Source organism: Malaya genurostris, chromosome 2 (genome assembly GCF_030247185.1).
Source record: "Malaya genurostris strain Urasoe2022 chromosome 2, Malgen_1.1, whole genome shotgun sequence".
NCBI lineage: Eukaryota > Metazoa > Arthropoda > Insecta > Diptera > Culicidae > Malaya > Malaya genurostris.
In genome coordinates, this window is record NC_080571.1 from 84478897 (window position 1) to 84498674 (window position 19778).

The window sequence follows — 19778 nt, forward strand, 5'->3', positions numbered from 1 at the left end:
AGTGCGGTAATCTAACAGATGTTGAGGTTTACTTCTTAATATCGCTGCTGTTGATATCGTTCTAGCTGCTTATTCTTGTTTCGGGAAATACTTCACCGGATAGTGATCTTGATTCCTGGATCAGTAACTGCAACCAGTAATGATTCTAGGTCAATCACAAACTTTTCAACAGACAACGGCGTAATGAGTGATGTAGCATTGAACCGACGACACGACCAGGCACTCCAAAGAAAAATCTGGAAAAAATGTGTTCGTGAGTGATTTACCGCCAGTTACGACCCCTTGAAAATGATTAAAAAAATTTCCTTGCGCAACACTGTTTAAGTTGCTACGAACTAGTTACCAAGGAGTCCCATAGTAAATAAATAAACCACAATGTCGAAAAAAATCAGAACGATTTTCTCTAGCCAAACTTTTTCTGAGTTAGAACTAGTTATTTCTGAGTTTAAATTAGTTATTGCTGGAATACTTTGCGTGAAATATTTGTGAAAAGGTATTGGATCAGATTCAGTCAAGGTTCAAAAGTCTTAATGTTGCATTATGACGAATCATTTTAGGACATCATATATGACACCTGGTCAGGATAATAAGTGTCATGACGTAATGCAAATTACAAACGCAGGAAGCTCAATGGATCCTCGAGATCTCGTGAGACAATTCACGAGAACCATACCCTTGAATCTTCTACCCGGGAAAACATGTCGGGAAGCAAAATGGCTCATTGAGGACTGCAATTGATCGAGAATGTGATGAAGAATTGGCTACAAATGCGATACGGTTCTAGCAATTGCAATAATTGCAAATTGCTCGGACTTATTTATTTAGAAATGATGGTTTGATCTATCGTTTTCAGAAGATTTTAGAGTTTCATCACACTGTAAGTAGTTTGAAAGTAACCTTTTTCGATCGTATTAAACTTTTTTTATTCCGAATTACAGAATGATCCTTCCAAGTCGGGGCACCAGATCCAAGTTCTACAAATGATTATGTAGATTAACGGAGATATTTTGGCCACTAATAAAAGCTCTGTGTTATAAAATTGAAGTACATCGATTCCCGGAAAGACTTCTTCATTTGGCCCTTATTACCGTTCTCACTTTTACTTTCACATTCACTTCACTTACATGTCACTTTACTTGATTTTCCTTATTACCAGTATCACGCCTTATTACCAGTATCGATCATTGTAATAGAAAAAACTTATTTTTTCAACAAAATGTTGGTGGCGTGATGTTCATAATGACATCAAGTGCATCCAAGTAATTACTTTTGTCTCTGAAGCGACTTCCGTAATAAAGATTTACATTCACTTCATTCGATTTTCACCGTGAAGTGATACCGGTAATAAAGGCCATTAGATACATATCAACCAAAAACATTCCCGTTACCCTGTTTTTGAAACAGCAAGATTAAATCAACTATATGCCCCATGATTTTTTTCGTAATTTTTAGCGATTCAAAACTGGTTTCTTATGATTATTTTGTTTGATTAGAATCAACGAATTAGATCGAAATTTTCACTTGAAGATACCGCAAAGATGCTAGCACAATTCAGTATCTGTTCAAATATGTCCAGAGAGTAAGTCAGAGCAGCATTAATAATAAATCGATTATACACCCTGATTTTGAATAAGGCATATTGACTTTTCGATGGATTTTGCTAGCGTTATTAGGAATAGATTTTAGAATAAGAGCGAATATTTTTGCTTAGAAAAGTTTCTGATATTCGAAAGTTGCGAACCTCGGTATGGTATAAGCACAGACTAACAGACAGGACACTCAAGTTAGATTCTTTAACCATATAAACGGTCATTTCGAATATTCCTTTAGTTGGGACAGTACTCGCATGTGTCATGATAGCGCCACGTTACACTATCAAAAACATCGTGTCTGTCATCTAGACTGTGTTTATTTTTTTCATTTACCAACCGAGTTGCCATTCATACAGAATTACCTGTAATGTATTGATTTGTATACCTCAATGCGAATTTCATGCAGAATACAGATTAATTACATATTGCCAAAACTATATACATAATTGTGCCTACTTCTCATCCTCCAACGCAATACAAAATCGAACCCGTTTTGTTACAATATTTACTTGCTTCTGGTCTTAATTTCGGATGAAAATTACCAACACAATCAAAAATAGTCTAGATGAACAACGTTGAGTAAAATAAATGTTTACTTTCCAACATCGCTAAAAAAGTTAAATATATTATCAACGTACTCCAATAATTTATTGTGACGATTCATTATCAAATATTTTGATGAAATCAGGCAACCCTGTAAGCAGCTGATCGGTGTTGACAAACGAGGGGAAACCAACTAGTAAAAAACCTTTTACGTAACACAAGGGGTGTACCGATAGTAAATAGTTCGCGCTGTACAATATAGGTGGAACTAGTGCATCACGAAAAATGATTTTTATAACAATTTACTCATACTGTCATGTCTGTTAGTCTGTGGTATAAGTACATCTGATAAATTATGCCCAACTCCTCTAGTAAACATAAATACTACGAATATTCTCTTAATAAGGGCCGTCGTGAACTCTGATTGGTTCCTTATACAAATTTAAACCTATGTTGATCTTGAAAAACATAACAGTGTGGCTTCGAGAACCGGTGCGAAAAAATCTGCACGATCATCAAACGAATGGTATTCTGTAGAGATGGGAGAGCTGCTCGGTAGCAGAACAACTTTAGCTGTTGAAAATATTTAGATTTAATTTTTCTCTTTCAACTGCTGTGAAAAGATTAAGGTAAATAAATGTAACTACAGTAACGGTAGGTGTTATTTAAAAAACAACAGTTTTTCAGGCTGAGTTGCCAGTTTCATACATTTTTCGAACAATTTCGTTTTGACAATACGAGTTACTGAGGGGTAGTTAAATTTGCGATACAGTTTTTAATAGCGAGTGGGAGGCAGAGATGTCTATCTCCTCTGTGTGACGAAGAGCAAGCAAAATTTCTCCCCTCGCACTGACAACTTCAACGAGAGCTCTTCTCTTTCACATTTATACACCACTGTTGTGTAAGTGTGCACGCATCATGAGTGCGTTTGTTTATTTCCTTTTACCTCTTCCACTGAATCGCACCAAAGTGCTAGAGCATTAGCTAATAAATTCTCTGAGGTGGATGCAGATACTTTCACAGAGGTGTACACGCCGGTGAGCACTCTGCTGTATGGTTTTCGTAGATGAAGCGTGGACACGCAAAAGCAGCAAAATAAAACAATTTATCGTAAAATTTTCGGTTTTCCTTGCAAATTTTTCATAGCAAGGCCAGATCTACTTTCTATTAATTGAAGTTCACAGAAGTGTTCGCTCACCATCACGCGCCAGTGGTCACTTGGGTGTATTTAGACGAGAGCGCGTGTGAGCGATTCATGCGAAGAGAATGTGTTTCACTCGCGCCAGCTGCTTTAACCACAAGCACACACTCAAATGCTGTCTATTCGACACTGAGAAGAAGTGGGCTTTCCTCTTTGTGCGGTGCTTCGTTTTTTTCATCCTCGGTGTGGCAAAAATCTGACTCTAGCGTGTATAACGCTGCCCTATCAGCAGGCCGTTCAATTTTGTTGATTTTTAAGCGCTTGTTGAACGATATATTGCACGAAATATACGTTCAATTTGCTGGAACGGTTTGTTGTTGTTTTTTCTCTTGCAAAAATAGTGTGAAAATTAAGTGTTACCGTTCCATAGAAAGAAAATTTGTTGTTATTCTACGTGAAGTAGAAGTATTGTGCAGGTATGTATTGTTAGTTTAAACAAATAAGTGGAAAAAACTTCAGAAATTCTGCAGTAAAACTAGTCCAACGGGGCTCCAACTCCTCATGTTAAAAATGGCTCAACAATGGACCTCTGTCTGCCGGGTTTGTTGAACCAAAAAAATGGCATTCGGTTCAACGGTCTGTTTCAAAATCGGCAAACGAAGGTCCCGTGTTGGCCTCCCGTTGAACGATTGATTGTACTTTCATTGGACCAATGATCCAACGTATTGGACCAATGAAGGACCACCGTTGAACGTTTTTTTCTAAGTGCGTGGTGAAATGCCATCTCTGGTGGCAGGTCGTGTCGTCGATTGAACTGATGCCACCACATGAGCTGAAGTGACAGTTCCCAGTTCCAGACGGTTTATGTCGACCAGCGGACGTGAAAACGCACCGTTTCCGACTACGACTCGATGCACCTGCCATCGCAGCATGAGGATTCCTTCCTAATGGGGACCCTGAGCCAAATATCGCCATTCCCGTTGGAATCTTGCTATCTGAATAGGGAAAACATTAGCAGTGGAATCAGTAGCGGTGCGGTGGTGGTACGACGGTCCGTTCCGATCCATACCTCAACATAACTACTACGATGCTCGATGTCCATGCGTCCACGTAACACGTTACTCCAACATGGGTAATATTGTAAAATTTGAATCGAAAATAAAACAGATCATTACCAATTTTCCTACTTTTCTAGAAGTTAGTAGGAATTTGAATTAATTTAACTTTTAAACATTTGCGCTTATTTTTCTGACATTCAATATTGTTGAATCAACCGTTAATTTGAGTTTCGAAATAACTAGAAGTGAAAATTCAAAAATACCTTTTCTATGGTTATAATTAAAAGAATAATGTAAAAATGCCAATATACTGTTCAATATTACTGCTCAAGAGGAAAAGCCTTATATAGCAAAAATAAACTTGACCATTGTTGAAATCACCCGATTCAATTGTGGGTTGAAAACCACTATATACTCGCATGGTCAAAATGATCCCTGATTTAGTAACTAGTTCCATAACATTTTTCTGAGTGTGGTATTAGAGCGTCTGGCGAAGCGAGAAAAATCTGGCAACCTGGCAACGCTGCTTGCCGATGTCAAAATTTTACCTGGAGTGACAGAAACAAAAACTGTAAACAACACGTATATTTTGTATTGATTGTTCAAAAAACGACGAAGAACGATCACGATCCATCTTGCTCTAGAGCAACACGGCTTTGGTAGCTGCAGCTACAGTTCCCACAGGTAAGACAACTACTGTCGTTTTCATATGCCATGGTTTCTGGAATCTTTATTTTTACTCAGAAAAATGAAATCCGACCAGATACAGGATGTGATGCCAAACGAGGAGAACCAATCCAGCAGCTATATCACCGTAACGAATGATCTTCCAAAACAACACAAATGTCAGATTTGCGATAAAACATTCGCCAAGAAGAGTGCTCTCTACTCTCACTTCTTATTGCATGACAACAAGCGGCCATTCAGCTGTGATATTTGTGGGAAAAGCTTTGCTTTGACGAGTCACCTAAGGAGGCATATGACCGCACATACGAAGAACAACACGCTCACGTGTGATGTATGTGGCAGAGAATTTTGTGACAATACATCATTGAATTTCCACAAAAATATTCATACTGGTGAGCGACCGTACAAATGCACTGTATGCGAAAAAGGTTTCTACGCTAAAACGAATTTTACCCAACACATGCGTTCTCATGCAGGCGAGTCTTTCGAATGCGCTGTATGTGGGAAAAGTTTTGTCACTAATGTTAAACTAACCAAACACATGGTTACACACACGGGCGATTTTCATTTCAAATGTGATGTGTGCGGAAGAGGGTTCAGCAGCACAACGCGTTTAAGAGATCACAAAAACATGCATACGGGAGATCGACCTTATCAATGCGCTATATGCGGAAAAAAATTTGCCAATAAAGATAGCATCAAACAACATACATCACTTCACACGGGTATTCGGTATAGGTGTGAAGTGTGTGGCAAAGAATACTCTCTAAAGTCTAGATTGACATGGCACGAACGCGTTCATAAGACTGAGCATTCAATTGATTCCCTGTTGATCGAATCAACAGACCACGAAGGCGTTATTCAAACCAAACAGGAAAATGCAACAAACGAATCAACAAATCTCAACGGTATGATAAATGAACATTCACCATCAAATAGCAACTGCAATGCGCTTGATTTAGAGCAAAAACCGTTCAAGTCTGGTAGCAATAAAATCAATACATCGTATGTTAATTTTATTCGCTAATGATAAAGATCTTTTATAAAAGTGTTTTCTTTTGTTTTCAGTGAAATTAAATTCGACCAGGTACGGGGTGTTATTCAAACGAAAGAGGACGATTCTCCAAATCAGCACAAATGCTTGATTTGTAAACAACATTTCGCCGACAAGAGCGATCTTCTGAAGCACCTTCCATCTTGCAACATACGCGAAAGAAAAAGAAACTTTCCGAAGCAGAGTTATCGTCCGCACAAATGCACTATATGTCGCAAAAAATTTGCTACAAAGGTTGAACTGGACAAACACATGTCAGTACACAAGGGTGATTATACGTATAAGTGTGATGTGTGTGGCAAAGGATTCAAGCAAAAATCACGTTTCATAGACCACAAAAACATTCATACAGGAGAGCGGCCTTATCAATGCGGTGTATGCGGAAAAGACTACGCCACCAAACGTGTCCTAAACATTCACATAACACTTCACGCAGGTGATCGGCATCAATGTGAAGAGTGCGGCAAAGAATACGCTAATAAATTCGTCTTGAAATTGCACAAACGCGTTCATACAACTACGAGTTAGTTAGTTATAATTGTTTTTTAACACCGGTTTTTAACCTTCATGGTCTATTTCCGGTAAGTTAAGTGTATAATACATCTTTATATACGCATACACGAATATATACACTGTTTTTTTCTTATCGGGTCTACTGAATGCCTGTTTGGCATGGCGGAGAAAATTGATTATTCGCCATCTTTTGCCGTTGCTTTGTCGTCGTCGATTTTTTTGTTTTTATTGGAATCATCGTCGTAAGGGTCATCTACCTCATTTTTGTCATGAATACGACTTACTTTATTATGCCCTCCCTTTGGTTGGTGGGCTTGACGGTATTGCAAACATCATCACATACAATCAATTAGCGTTACAATTTGATAAAGATATGCGTTACAGTTTTTAGTTTCATAATTGAATTAAATGAATAATATATGGAACGACTTGAATAAGATGTTGATTGCATTACGCTCCAACATCCGGGGTTGGAGAGGCCGGTAGGGCTTAACTGAGCTCTTTTTTATGTTTTATTTTCATACTACCGGCCCTTATTACCAGTGTGAAGTGAAAATTAAGAAGAGTAAACGTATCCCAATTGGGTTTCACACGATGACAATAAATGAACGGTAAATCGAATCCATCTTTGACGTTTATTAGTGGTTTGTGTACCATGGAATACTGTGGAATGAAATAGAATATTGTAGAATATAATAAAATAATAATGACCGAACCAATGAGCAAACCACTGATAGCTGTCAAACGATGTTCATCCAGTTTATATTGTGAGGATGTATCGTTTGGGACCTGATGGGTGAGATGATGTGTGAATGAAATGTAAGAGTGAGTGCATGCAAGAACGGTAATAAAGGCCACCGTTTCAGCTCAGGACTAACGATCGACCAATAGAAGAGATAGAAATTGGGTAACGGTACCCCCATTCATCTCAAATCCATTAGTCATTTCATGTACGAAAACCATTAGTTAGAGTGAGATCTGTTATCTCTGTTTGATAGATTAATTTCAAGAATAACATGAGATCTGGAGCATTTTTTTTTGTTCGTTAAAACAGCAGTATTGAATTACAGACGAGGCAAAGATTTTGTATTCGATTTTATCTCAATAAATTTATTGAAAGTCGAGTAATCGGTAAAATAACATGGTGACTCTACTAATGAGATGACTATTGGCACACAAATTTTAGTTAGAATCTATTAGAATAGAAATAGTAACTCAATGTTGTGATGCTTGCTTGTGGAATACATGTAGGTATGTATGCATGTGTGTATGCGTATGTGCCTGTGTGTATGTATGTGTTTTTGTGTGTACAACATACATTATACCGTTCCCTCGGGTGTGTTGTATCAAATTGGTTGTGACACATTTCGATTGCGAGTCAGTGTACCAGATGTTCAAAAGTGCCTGAGCGGATGGTAATATACTGTCAAGAATCAACCGAAGATAACTTTTATGTATTCAAACGGGACAGGCTGATGCTATACAGGAATAGCAGTCTCTGAGGAATATAGATCAATAAAGAAATAACTACGTGTTTTCGTGTCCAGTAACCAAAACGTTCTGCTCCAGTTTTATTACTCTCATACCTTCGACCCTTTATTCTTACACTCGATCACTCATTCGTTTAACGAGAGGGTTCATGCATTTTACCGAACGTATTTTAAATCGAATCATATAGTATCGTATACTACAGTCCTTCCTTCTCAAGAACTGTTTTACATATTATTAAACAAGTTGGAAATACTTTTTCAATCGATTATACCTCAAAAGTAATTCATGATCAAAATATTTACAAATCGATTGCATTACATGCATAAGTTTTCATTAATCAATTAAACATTTTTCTTGACAATTCGAGCCCGACTCCTGGTCATAATCAGGCTATCGCTCGTTTTTCGATATTTCATTTGACTGGGGTTTTGATCGCCTATATCTTCTGAGAATCCTAAAAATGGTCCTTCCTCGACCTCAGATCCCGTACAGCCCCGAAATTCTTCCGACTCTGCACGACTGCGTTTCCTTTGATTGACTTCCGGGAGTAAAACCATCGAGCTTCGAATCGGAGAATGAGCCAGCTTCAATTGGTTTCTGTGGGCCATGATCGTAGAGCTGTGAAGTATAATTTGAAATGTATTTTTAGAGAGCTGTTTGATGAACTTCGCCTCGATCCATCTTTGAGGATCGGTTTTCTTATAGTTTTTGTAATAAATTTTATCACCTGCAACTAGTTTTTTAAATGGGTCTGTTTGAGGAAATTGTGGCGTTGGCGAATTTACGAGACTAGAATTTTCTAAAAATTGCTTATGTTGTTTCTTTGGATGAATCAAATCAATTAAAACTTTTGGTTGAAAGGATAAAATTTTGTGTGATGGTGGAGTCCCTTCTTTAGTAGCAATTTGGTTACGATAGTTGATAAGAAAATAGTTTATTTTACTCGTTAAATCTAACTGTCGCAATTGAGGATCCAGCAAAAACTTTTTAAAAGAATCTTTTACTACTCTTACTAGACGCTCTGCTTGACCGTTACTGCTTGGATTGTAAGGAGGGCTTTTCATTACCCTCACACCATGTTTTTCTAAAAATACAACAAATTCTTTGGAATTGAAGGGAGGACCTCCATCTGTAACCATCACATCAGGAAGGCCGAACCTAGCAAAAAGAGTCGTGAGTGGGGCGATTACTCGTTTTGCGTCTGTTCCGTGTAGCATAACCTCTACTTCTACCCATTTTGAGTTACTGTCGACGACTAAAAGAAAAGTTTTTCCATCGAAATGAAAGAAATCTGCATGCAAACGACTGAAAGGCCTTGACGTTGGCAACCATTGACCATGGTCAGATTTTGAAGAACCCGTTCCCATTTTGATACATGCCTCGCACATCTTTACAAAATTCTCTATATCAGAACTAATTCCTGGCCAGAAAACTTTATTACGTGCTAACTGTTTCATCTTGACAATGCCGATATGATTTGCATGCAAGAGCGTGAGCACATTTCCCTTCAATATTGATGGAATTATTACTCTATCTTGGTAAAGAAGGCAATTTTGTACCACTTCAAGATCTGCCCTGATTGAGAAAAAATTCTTAACCGAACTATCCGGATTTTTAGGCCATTCAGTTTCTACAAATTGTATCACTTTATTTAAGTATGGATCTTTTTCAGATTCTCTAGCAATTAAGTAATAATCCAACGGAAATACCTCTGAGAAGTGTAAGCTGTTTATTTTCCCGATATCCAGGCTTTTGGGAACAGGTTGTTTTAATGGAAATCGCGAGCAGAAATCCGCGTTTCCCATATCTCTTGATGCTCTGTAGGCTATTTCAAAGTCGTAGATTGATAACTCCATGGTGTATCTCTGAAGTCTAGTTACAAATAGCGAATTGTTACCAGATTTGCCAAATATTCCCACCAAAGGTTTATGATCAGTGTACACCTTAAACCTTTGGCCAAAAAGAAATTTATGGAATTTCTTCACTGTACAAACTAACGCCAATGCTTCTAAGTGAAGGATAGGGTATCGTTTTTGAGCAGAATTTAGCGAAAATGATGTGAAACAAATAGGTCTTTCTAATCCATTAATTTCATGGGCTAGAACACCTCCTAATCCGCTTGAACTAGCATCCGAGACAACAATTAACGGCTTACTAGGGTCGTAGAATTCCAGTATATCTGCGTTTAATAAAGCATTTTTGCTAGCCTGAAATGCCTTCTCGCATTCCTCTGTCCAATCAAAAACTGTATTATTTGCTAGAAGAGCGTATAAGCATTTTAATTTTGTAGATAAATTAGGGACAAATTTATTGTAAAAATTTATCAATCCAAGAAATGCTCTCAGCTGAGTTACGTTTGTCGGAGGTTCAGCTTGACTAATCGTCGAAACTTTTTCAGGAGAAGGTGAAAGTCCCTTATCAGTTACCAAGTGTCCTAGATATGGTAATTGTGTAACGAAAAATTTGCATTTTTTTAAATTCACTTTTATGTTTGCTTTGAAAAGTCGTTCAAGCACTGAATCTAACGTTTTTGTGCATTTTTCAAAATTTTCAGATGCAATGAGGACATCATCTAAATAGCAGTTTACACCTTCTAGTCCGTGTAACACCTTGTCCATAATTTGCTGAAAAATTGCCGCAGAGCTTGATGCCCCTTGCGGAAGTCGATTGTAGATGAATAACCCTTTTACTGTGTTGATAACCGTGTACTTTTTGGAGCGCTCAGATAAAGGAACTTGTGTATATGCTCCTGCTAGGTCCAGGCAACAAAATATTTTGCAGCCCGCCAAGGAAGCGAATATGTCCTGTGCTAGTGGTAGAGGATATGTATTAGGTACTAATGCTTTATTTATAGAGACCTTGCAATCTATTACTAAACGTATATTTTGATCCCGTTTAACTACCACTATTACAGGTGACGCCCATTCACTAGCCTTTATAGGTGTGATTACCTTTTGTTGTTCCAGTATATCCAAATGTTCCATAAGCTTGTCTTTCAATTTGTAGGGTACCGTGTATGCCTCTTTTGTATAGATGACAATAGCCAAATCAAGGAACCTCTGACCTGCGAATAATCATAAAAGGAAACAAAATGGCCTCAGTAAGTGGAATATTTAATCAAAAAGGAAGCCTAGCTTCGAATGTATAATATGCACTCTATTTCTATATCAGCTTTATTAATTTGATCAAGGTGTGACGACCTCTTCCAATTGATTCAAACACAGCACAAGTTCTCTAGAGCTTACCACTCCCCAAAAACTTTACTTTATCTTACTTACTCAGCTCACTCTGAAATTTCCTTGCTACAGGAGTTATTTCGTTTGAGGAAGAATAAAAATGTTTCCCTCGTCGCCAGCTTTTATGTATTCAAACGGGACAGGCTGATGCTATACAGGAATAGCAGTCTTTGAGGAATATAGATCAATAAAGAAATAACTACGTGTTTTCGTGTCCAGTAACCAAAACGTTCTGCTCCAGTTTTATTACTCTCATACCTTCGACCCTTTATTCTTACACTCGATCACTCATTCGTTTAACGAGAGGGTTCATGCATTTTACCGAACGTATTTTAAATCGAATCATATAGTATCGTATACTACAATAACGAAATGTGAACATGCTGTAGCAATACTATTAAACCCAAGTGTTATTATCATTTAAATAAAAACGCATGTCCTCAGTTCTTATCCGTCAAACCATGATGAGCTGCTCTACAAAGATCAATGAAACACTAATTTTTTTTTTTTTTTTGAAACGGATGACTGGATGAGGAACAAGAAATACGAAAATGCTGAAAGAATTAGAAAGGAATATTGGTAAGAATATAAACACCATTGCATACAACTAACTTTTACATTTAAGGAAGCAACATAACATGCCAGCAAAAGTACGGAGTGAAAAATGACAACAAAAGACACGAATCACAGCTGAATAGAACACTGGAATTAAGGTAAAACAGAATACAAACTATGAACAAAGGTAAGAAAACCAACATGAAGAAATAATAGAAACTGCTGGGTAACAATGTAATTTCCTCATATTGAAAGAGGCGTTTATATGGCGCGCATGCGCTAATTCGGCCTGATACAAATTAACGCGGAGGGCAATACATTTTGGACAGGGCTGTAAAAAGCTGATTGGAACCCTTTCCCCACCAAAATGTAATATAAGGAAACTATAAGGAATACGACTTACTTTATTATGAGGCGACTTTTCAAAACTTCCCATGTGGAAGAATGGACAGAATTTAATCGTGAATATCTCGGTTTGTACTAAACGCACCAAACGATTAACGCTCAGGTCGCAGCTCTCATTCGTTTTTCGGACGGGTTTTGATTACTGGATTCGGGAGCTGAATTTTGGATTAAATTCTGGGCTTACTTTCAGGTTTAGAATTTAGTTTCAATATTCAGTTTTAGAACTTAGTTCCAGATTACAGCTCTAGAATTCAGAGCCTGCATGCTGGAACTGAATTCTGGAACTAGATTCCTACAATTGCAATTGAATTCTGAGTCTGTTCTTAGTTCCGAATATATGATGCTACTGAAACCGTTCAGCAGGTGAGCTAAACTCACTGATGATTAAGAACAAAAATGATGATTGTCAACCTAGCTGGCGATGACAAGTGGGTCCACTACGACGATCCAAAACGTCGAGCCACGTATGGATATTCTGGGCATGCATCATCATCGACTACCGTTCCAGAATATTCATGGCCTGAAGGTTATGCTCTGTATATGGTGGAGCCAGCTGGGTGTGGAATGTTATTAGCTACTGCAACCGAGTGAAAGAATCACAAGCGAGGTCTACCGACGACAATTGATGCGTTCGAGCCGAACATTGCTAGAAAAAAGGGCTATAATACAACGGCTGATAGACACGACAGAGTAATATTGCAACATGACAATGCTAGCCCATATACGAGGTCTGTTCAAAAAGTTCCCGGAATTTTTTAATTGCGAGCGTCTGGAGAGTCCGGTGGTCAAAATTTTTTTTTATTGTGTTGGTACATATGTCCCTAATGTATGGTGAAATTTTCAGCTGTATTCATTGTTTACATTCTGTCTTGTAGCGGCTGGTGTAGACGTGTTTTTTTGAGCTCGGCGATTTTTGTTAGTTTAAACAATGGAAGAATTGAAGAGTCAAGGAGTTTGTATTAAATTTTGCGTGAAAAATGAAGTGTAACCAAGTGTGCGAAATGTTACAGAGAGCCTACGGTGAGTCTGCAATGAAAAAAAAACAAGTGTTTACGAGTGGTATAAGCGTTTCCAAGATGGCCGCGAAGACGTTGAAGATGACGAACGCTCCGGTCGACCCAGCACGTCAATAATCGATGAAAATGTGGAAAAAGTGGAAAAAATGATTATGGATGATCGCCAAATCACTATTAGAGAAGTAGCTGATGAAGTTGGCATATCAGTTGGCTCATGCCATCATATTTGTTCAAATGTTTTGGGCATGAAACGAGTGGCAGCAAAATTCGTTCCAAAACTGCTGAATTTTGATAAAAAAAAAAAAACAAACGCATTAGCATCGCTCAGGAGACTTTAATCATGCCCCAACCTCCTTATTCACCAGATATCGCTCCGTGTGATTTTTTCCTGTTCCCAAAGTTGAAGAGACCCATGAAAGGACAGCGTTTTTCATCGATTGAAGAGATAAAGGCAGAATCGCTGAGAGTGCTACCGACGACACGACCAGGCACTCCGAAGGAAAATCGGAATAAAATGTGTTCGTGAGCGATTTACCGCCAATTACCGCAAATATAGCGATCCCTTGTAAATGATAAAAATTAAATTCTTAAGCAACACTGTTCTAGTTGCTACAACATAGTTACCAAGGTACCCTAGAAATAAAAATAAACAAATAAATTGAGAAAGTTCGTCTGAATTCGAATATCGCAAGATTGCTTCTGGGAAGTTTTGAAGATTGTTTAAAATATTTCTCATAACCGATTTATAATTTCAGTTTGACCAGATGGTGGTGTTTTGGAAGAGCCTTCAAGCTTTTTAATCGAGTAAGCTTTCAAATATGAATCTCCAGAAAATATACGAAATCTAGCTGTGTATATACCAGATTTCGCTGTGGAGCTCTACATAAACTTCGACTGCGAACTTCACTATCAATTAATTAATTGTTCCCTGATAAGAAATTAAGAGAGCGTGTATAAAACAGCCCAAGAATACGGCCGGTTACTCACTCAAATTGTTATCTGTTCATAGAATAAATATCGATTCTACTATGACACGACCGACCGCAGTAAAATGCCTTTTCTTTTTTTTCAATGAAAAACTAAAAATAGTTGTTGTATTTTACTTTACATCTCGTTCAGGGATGTTCTGTTTGTACAAGTACCGAGTGTTTGAATACGGGTGGATTATCTTAAGTATGACTCGCAAAATTTTTAATTCTGTCATATCAAAAATACTTCTTCACTAAGAATCTGGGTGAAGTTAATCTAAGTCGTCTTAATCGTTTTAATTTTTCGTCATATTTTTCCTGTATGAGTTTTTATTGATATTTTGTCGAATTGGTAATTATATTCGATAGTATCAATTTCGAATGTAGGGAAGAAAAAGATGCTTTGATTACACCCAAATTGGAGCGAACATAGTCACAGCTACACTACACCGGTGCAGCGCTAAAAACAAAAAACGGCATTATATTTCCTCTCCTTTTGATCCTTTTTCTATCTTGACGGCTGTCCACAAACTTGGATTTCTAAGCATAGGCGCATAAGCAAACGATTTTGCAGCCGTTTTTACAAAAATCGTTAGATGGAATATAAGCTAACCATTTAAATTAAACCCATAATACATTTATAATTGCAATTTCGTCTTCTTCCTTTGCGACATACAATAGAACCATGGTGAAATACTGATTGATTTGTTTTGTTCTATTTAATTTTTTTCAATTGAACAACAAACGTAACCAAGGATATTGTTATTCTAGAATCAACAGTTTATCAACCCGGGTTGCCAGTTCCAAACATATTTACCAAAATCTCATTTTGACATTACGAGTTACTGAGGGGTAGTTAAATTTACGATACAGTTTTAAAAGCGAGTGGCAGGTCGTGTCGTCGGTGCTACAGAGCATTACAAAAAGTGACTATCAGGGGTGTTTCGAAGACTGGAAAAAACGCTGGCATATTATATCTAGGGGGGATTACTTTGAAGGGGACCATATAGATGTAGACGAATAAATAAATATTTTTTTAGAAAAATGAGAATTCCGAGTACTTTTTGAACAGACCTCGTATAGCGTAGCCAGTATAAACATACTAAGGCTGTGAACCATTTCGTTGTTAATTTTAACTTTTGATTGAAATCTGACACTCGACTCGAGTGACTCGAGCGGTTAATTTGATGTTGTCAAAAATAACCCTGCTCGAAAGCATGGTTATTTTTGACAGATTGATGGTTGTTTTCCGACACAAAAAAAATCTTACAAAGAAAATTCGAATATCAATCCTTTAGTCAAACTTCTTTCCAGTGCAAAATATACCCAAATAACTTTATTTTTAATTACTCGACACAAAATAACCACTCAAGTGTCAGATTTCAACCAAAAGTTAAAATTATCCGCGAAATGGTTCACAGCCTAAGAATCGCTGAAATTGTGGGTTCATAAGGTATGGAAGACGCAAAAATTTGAAAGAAAAGTGTGTCATCCACAATAATCACATTTGATTTTTGATATTACGTATTAGTTAATTCAACACAAAAAATATTTGACAAACAGCCATATTCATGTTCAAAACAATCATATTTTATTATTGTTTTTAAGCCTTTAATATGTTAGTATCCTAAACAGGCCTGGGGTGTTCTTTGCTGTATTAAGAATACGTCTCCACATAACTCGGTCCATGGCTGCTCATCGCCAGCCACTCCCCGCTTGTGAGGAATTCTGGCAACCGTCAGAAGGCTGGCTACATTCCGGCTGCTGTCAAAAATGTCCAGGCGAAATTGCGTCATTATCTCGCCGTACGTGTCTTGTTTATTTCCCTCCTCTTTCTTTTTTCTTTTTTTTATTCGACTTCATTTGATATTCGTCAATCCCGCATGTACGTACAAAAAACGAATCTTGAGACGAGGTAAATGAGATTGAAATATGGGTATGTTTGGTAGTAATAAAGCAATGTTATTGGCAATAACATTTTCCATGATTAGTATATATGAAGGGCAATAACTTATTGCCTTTCATATGCATCTTTTATTGAAAAAATAGAACTGAGACGTTAAAAATGTAGAACCGATTAAAAACGGTTCTGCAAATCTTGTATGGCAAGAATATGACAGAAAAGAACCGTTAATAACCGCTAGGCGAAATTCTCTGTCGGAAACGGTTGTTGCATTGTTGCCAGACTTTAGCCAGCCGTCTGGGGGGAAATCTGCCCGCCGCGTACAAGTGGGATTATTTCGGAATAATTTCTGCTACACTGATAAAAATTATCACGATCGATTCATATGTAACACCACTTCAATTTAATATGTTTTTTCATATCAGCACATAACCAAAGCGACTTGTTTCAAGATTTTATGTGCAAAATTACTAAGATGCAAGATTAGATTATTTTCCACTTAGCTTTGATGTGTTTTCCCTTTGGATGTGATGTGTTTTGCTATTGAATCGAACTACATGTGTTAAACGCTTCATTTTCTAGTGGGAATGACTGCAGCACAAATGTATGTGCAAAACACTTGAATCGGTCAACTCTGTTTCAATTGAAATCTATGTGGAAAACAAAGTGTGACATTCACATGAAACACAGGAATTGTATTTTACGCACACATTGTTGGCATTACTCATACGCTTGCAAAGTGTCTCGCTCCTTATGGCGAAAAATTTGTATGCTCGAGGTATGGGCACTAGAGATGGTCGGGTATCGGGTATTTTACCCGAAACCCGACCCGTACCCGTACCCGACGGGTTTTTGGTCGGGTACGGGTAAAAAATTTTATTTTCTATCGGGTACGGGTCGGGTACGGGTCGGGTACGGGTAAAAAAAATTTACTGCTTACTCGGGTACGGGTCGGGTCGGGTAAAAAAATTTACTACTCACTCGGGTACGGGTCGGGTACGGGTAAATTTTTTTTTCTGATCGATTACCCGACCATTTGTACTTTACATAAATATGTTTACACGTTGACGAGAATTTTTTTTGCAAAACAGTTGTTCCGAAAAATAAACAATTTGATTCAAGGGGTTTTGACATTCGCACCTAGAACCAGACCTGAAAACTGGCATCTTTTTCCAGAAAAAAAACATTTCTTTTCTTCATTAAAAAAAACGATCAATCATAGTTACGTGAAAAGTTATGTGAATATTTTCCACCCTACTTTTTTATAACATATTTAATAAGACACACTACACTGCCTTAGCTCTAAGATGTTGCGGCCAGACCCTGCTTTTCACGTAGGGTTTAATGGACTGCCATTATAAAGCTGTTTAATGCACAATCCAGTAAAAATTATTTGAATAATATATAAAATGTAGTGTAGTACTCATATCACATTCAGATACCAGAAAACTGTTATTTTAAATATTGGTTGGAGATTTTCAAAATTTACATATAAATCATTAGGATTCTACCCATAAAAACATGAACATTTATTTCAGAAAATCTGCATAGAAGTTCTTCTTATTCTTCACTTCTGGGTGGTGTCACCTCACTTGAAATGACACCGATTGATGGCACAGCAAGTTGAGCTATATTGCCAGTTCAATTTTAACATTTCATAAGGGCACATAAACCAATGAGAGTTTCTCTTTGTTTACTTTCTCTTTTGTGAATATCTCCTTAATTTTCACGTGTACCTACAAAGTATTCGTGTAGAATGAAAGATAATATCTCCATGTTTCCAACATTACCAAATATGTAACGAACGTTTGTATAATAACGCAGATATAGTCGAGTTGAGTTAGTTTACGTTTCTTTTCACTGAAAATCTCGATGCGTGACAGTCGCAAAAGTACGGGTGAAAATCTTTTCACGCGAAATGCTCAAATTATCACCGTGTTCACTCGTTGAGGGTTCCAAGGGAGGTGGAACAGAAGTTCAATGGCTGTAAAAACCACCAGCTCCCGTTAACATCGTTGGTGTGGGTTTGTGAGGCTTACAAAACGGGCATATTTGACAGATTAATTTAAATCAAAATCATAATTCATTTTGCTTTGTAGTAAAAAAAATGTAACCAAAAAAAATTTCTCACAAATGTTCAAACTACTTACACTTGAAGGACTTACAGTTCACCATTTTCAAAATTAAATTTTTCACACCGGGAATACACGTGAATTATTTGATGTTTGGTCAATTCACGTAAACGAACCGATGATACTCTATTAATTTTAGGGGATGTTCGTGATTTTTCAAGTGATTCTAATGTGAATTTTTATTTGTGTGTCAAGATAATGAACACGCTTACTTGTGGTTCTAAAGAATTGGATCAAAAGTCGCACTGTTTCGTAAAAACCATACCTACCCAAAATTGAATACAACGGGTATTACGACATTTTGAATAAATATGCTTCTCGAAAAATTTGAGTAGATATTACTCCCTTTGGTTGACATTTGTAAATGACTATAAAGTACCAAAGACATTGGAAATCTATTCATGCTTCACAGTGTATTTATATGTTTAAATGTAAACAAGCATTTTGATGTATTTTACTTACAAACTAGAGCCTGATACGCTCTATCTAGCTCGCTATCTAAAACACTTTATTTTTTCCATCCTGAATTTTGGTAAACTTTTTACTACACATTCGGGTCGGGTACGGGTACAGGTAATTTTTAATCGGGTACGGGTAAAATTTTTTATTTTTTATCGGGTACGGGTCGGGTACGGGTAATTTTTTTTATTATTGATCGGGTACGGGTCGGGTACGGGTAATTTTTTAAATTTTTAATCGGGTACGGGTCGGGTACGGGTAATTTTTTTTTGCTGATCACTCGGGTACGGGTCGGGTTCGGGTATAAGAATTTCTATACCCGACCATCTCTAATGGGCACCACAGACTAACAGGCATGACAGTATGAGTAAATTCTTATAAAAATTATTTTTCGTGGTGCACTAGTTCCACCTATATTGTACTGCGCGAGCTATTTACTGTCGGTACACCCCTTGTGTTATGTAAAAGTTTTTTTTAAAAGTTGGTTCCCCCTCGTTTGTCAACACCGATCAGCTGCTTGCAAGGGTGCCGGATTTTATCATAATATTTGAAAATGAATCGTCACAATAAATTTTTGGACTACGTTGATAATATATTTAACTTTTTTAGCGATGTTGGAAGGTAACCATTTATACCATGTTCACATTAGCGCTGATATCACTTGATATACCGAGATGATATGCATATCATGTCGAAGTGTTCACATATGATCGAAATGATATCGTTTGACAATCAAGTTGTCATATTGAATGTTCCCATTAGGAATAAGATCAATAATATTGCTTTTCTCTCCTACAATTCAATCAATAATTGAAGTCTTGCAATTAATGGTTTCCGAACCCCAGTATTCGTTGAAAAATTAAAAATTATAATGATTGTTTATTGTCACTCTCAAAGTGACGTTTATAAATGAGTACGTTCAATGCCATTATCCGTGTTGCTAGTAGCGATTTTTGACAACTCGACATGATATCGTACATGATATCCCGGATATCATGCCAAAATGGTGATACGCGTTGACATAA

The 19778-nt window shown here is 37.2% G+C and overlaps 1 protein-coding gene and 1 long non-coding RNA gene across 3 annotated transcripts; both read left to right on the top strand.

The window, feature by feature from the left end:
* Positions 1-343: 343 nt before the first annotated feature.
* LOC131432844 (uncharacterized) lies at positions 344-1043 on the top strand. Its single transcript, XR_009229977.1, has 3 exons — positions 344-493; positions 558-877; positions 939-1043. It is a non-coding gene; the product is annotated as an uncharacterized LOC131432844 (long non-coding RNA).
* Positions 1044-4568: 3525 nt separating this feature from the next.
* On the top strand, positions 4569-10864 carry LOC131430856 (zinc finger protein 664-like). 2 transcript variants are annotated; one of them, XR_009229576.1, is made up of 4 exons: positions 4569-5018; positions 5079-6026; positions 6090-6656; positions 10634-10864. XR_009229576.1 is itself a non-coding variant. In XM_058596087.1 (3 exons), exons 2-3 carry the CDS (start codon positions 5083-5085, stop codon positions 6601-6603), a joined length of 1458 nt encoding a protein of 485 aa, XP_058452070.1. In that variant the 5' UTR covers positions 4569-5018; positions 5079-5082; the 3' UTR covers positions 6604-6694. The 2 variants fall into 2 exon arrangements, 1 of the variants encoding a protein (XP_058452070.1); XM_058596087.1 differs by lacking the exon at positions 10634-10864 and having other exon boundaries at positions 6090-6694.
* The last annotated feature ends 8914 nt before the right edge of the window (positions 10865-19778 follow it).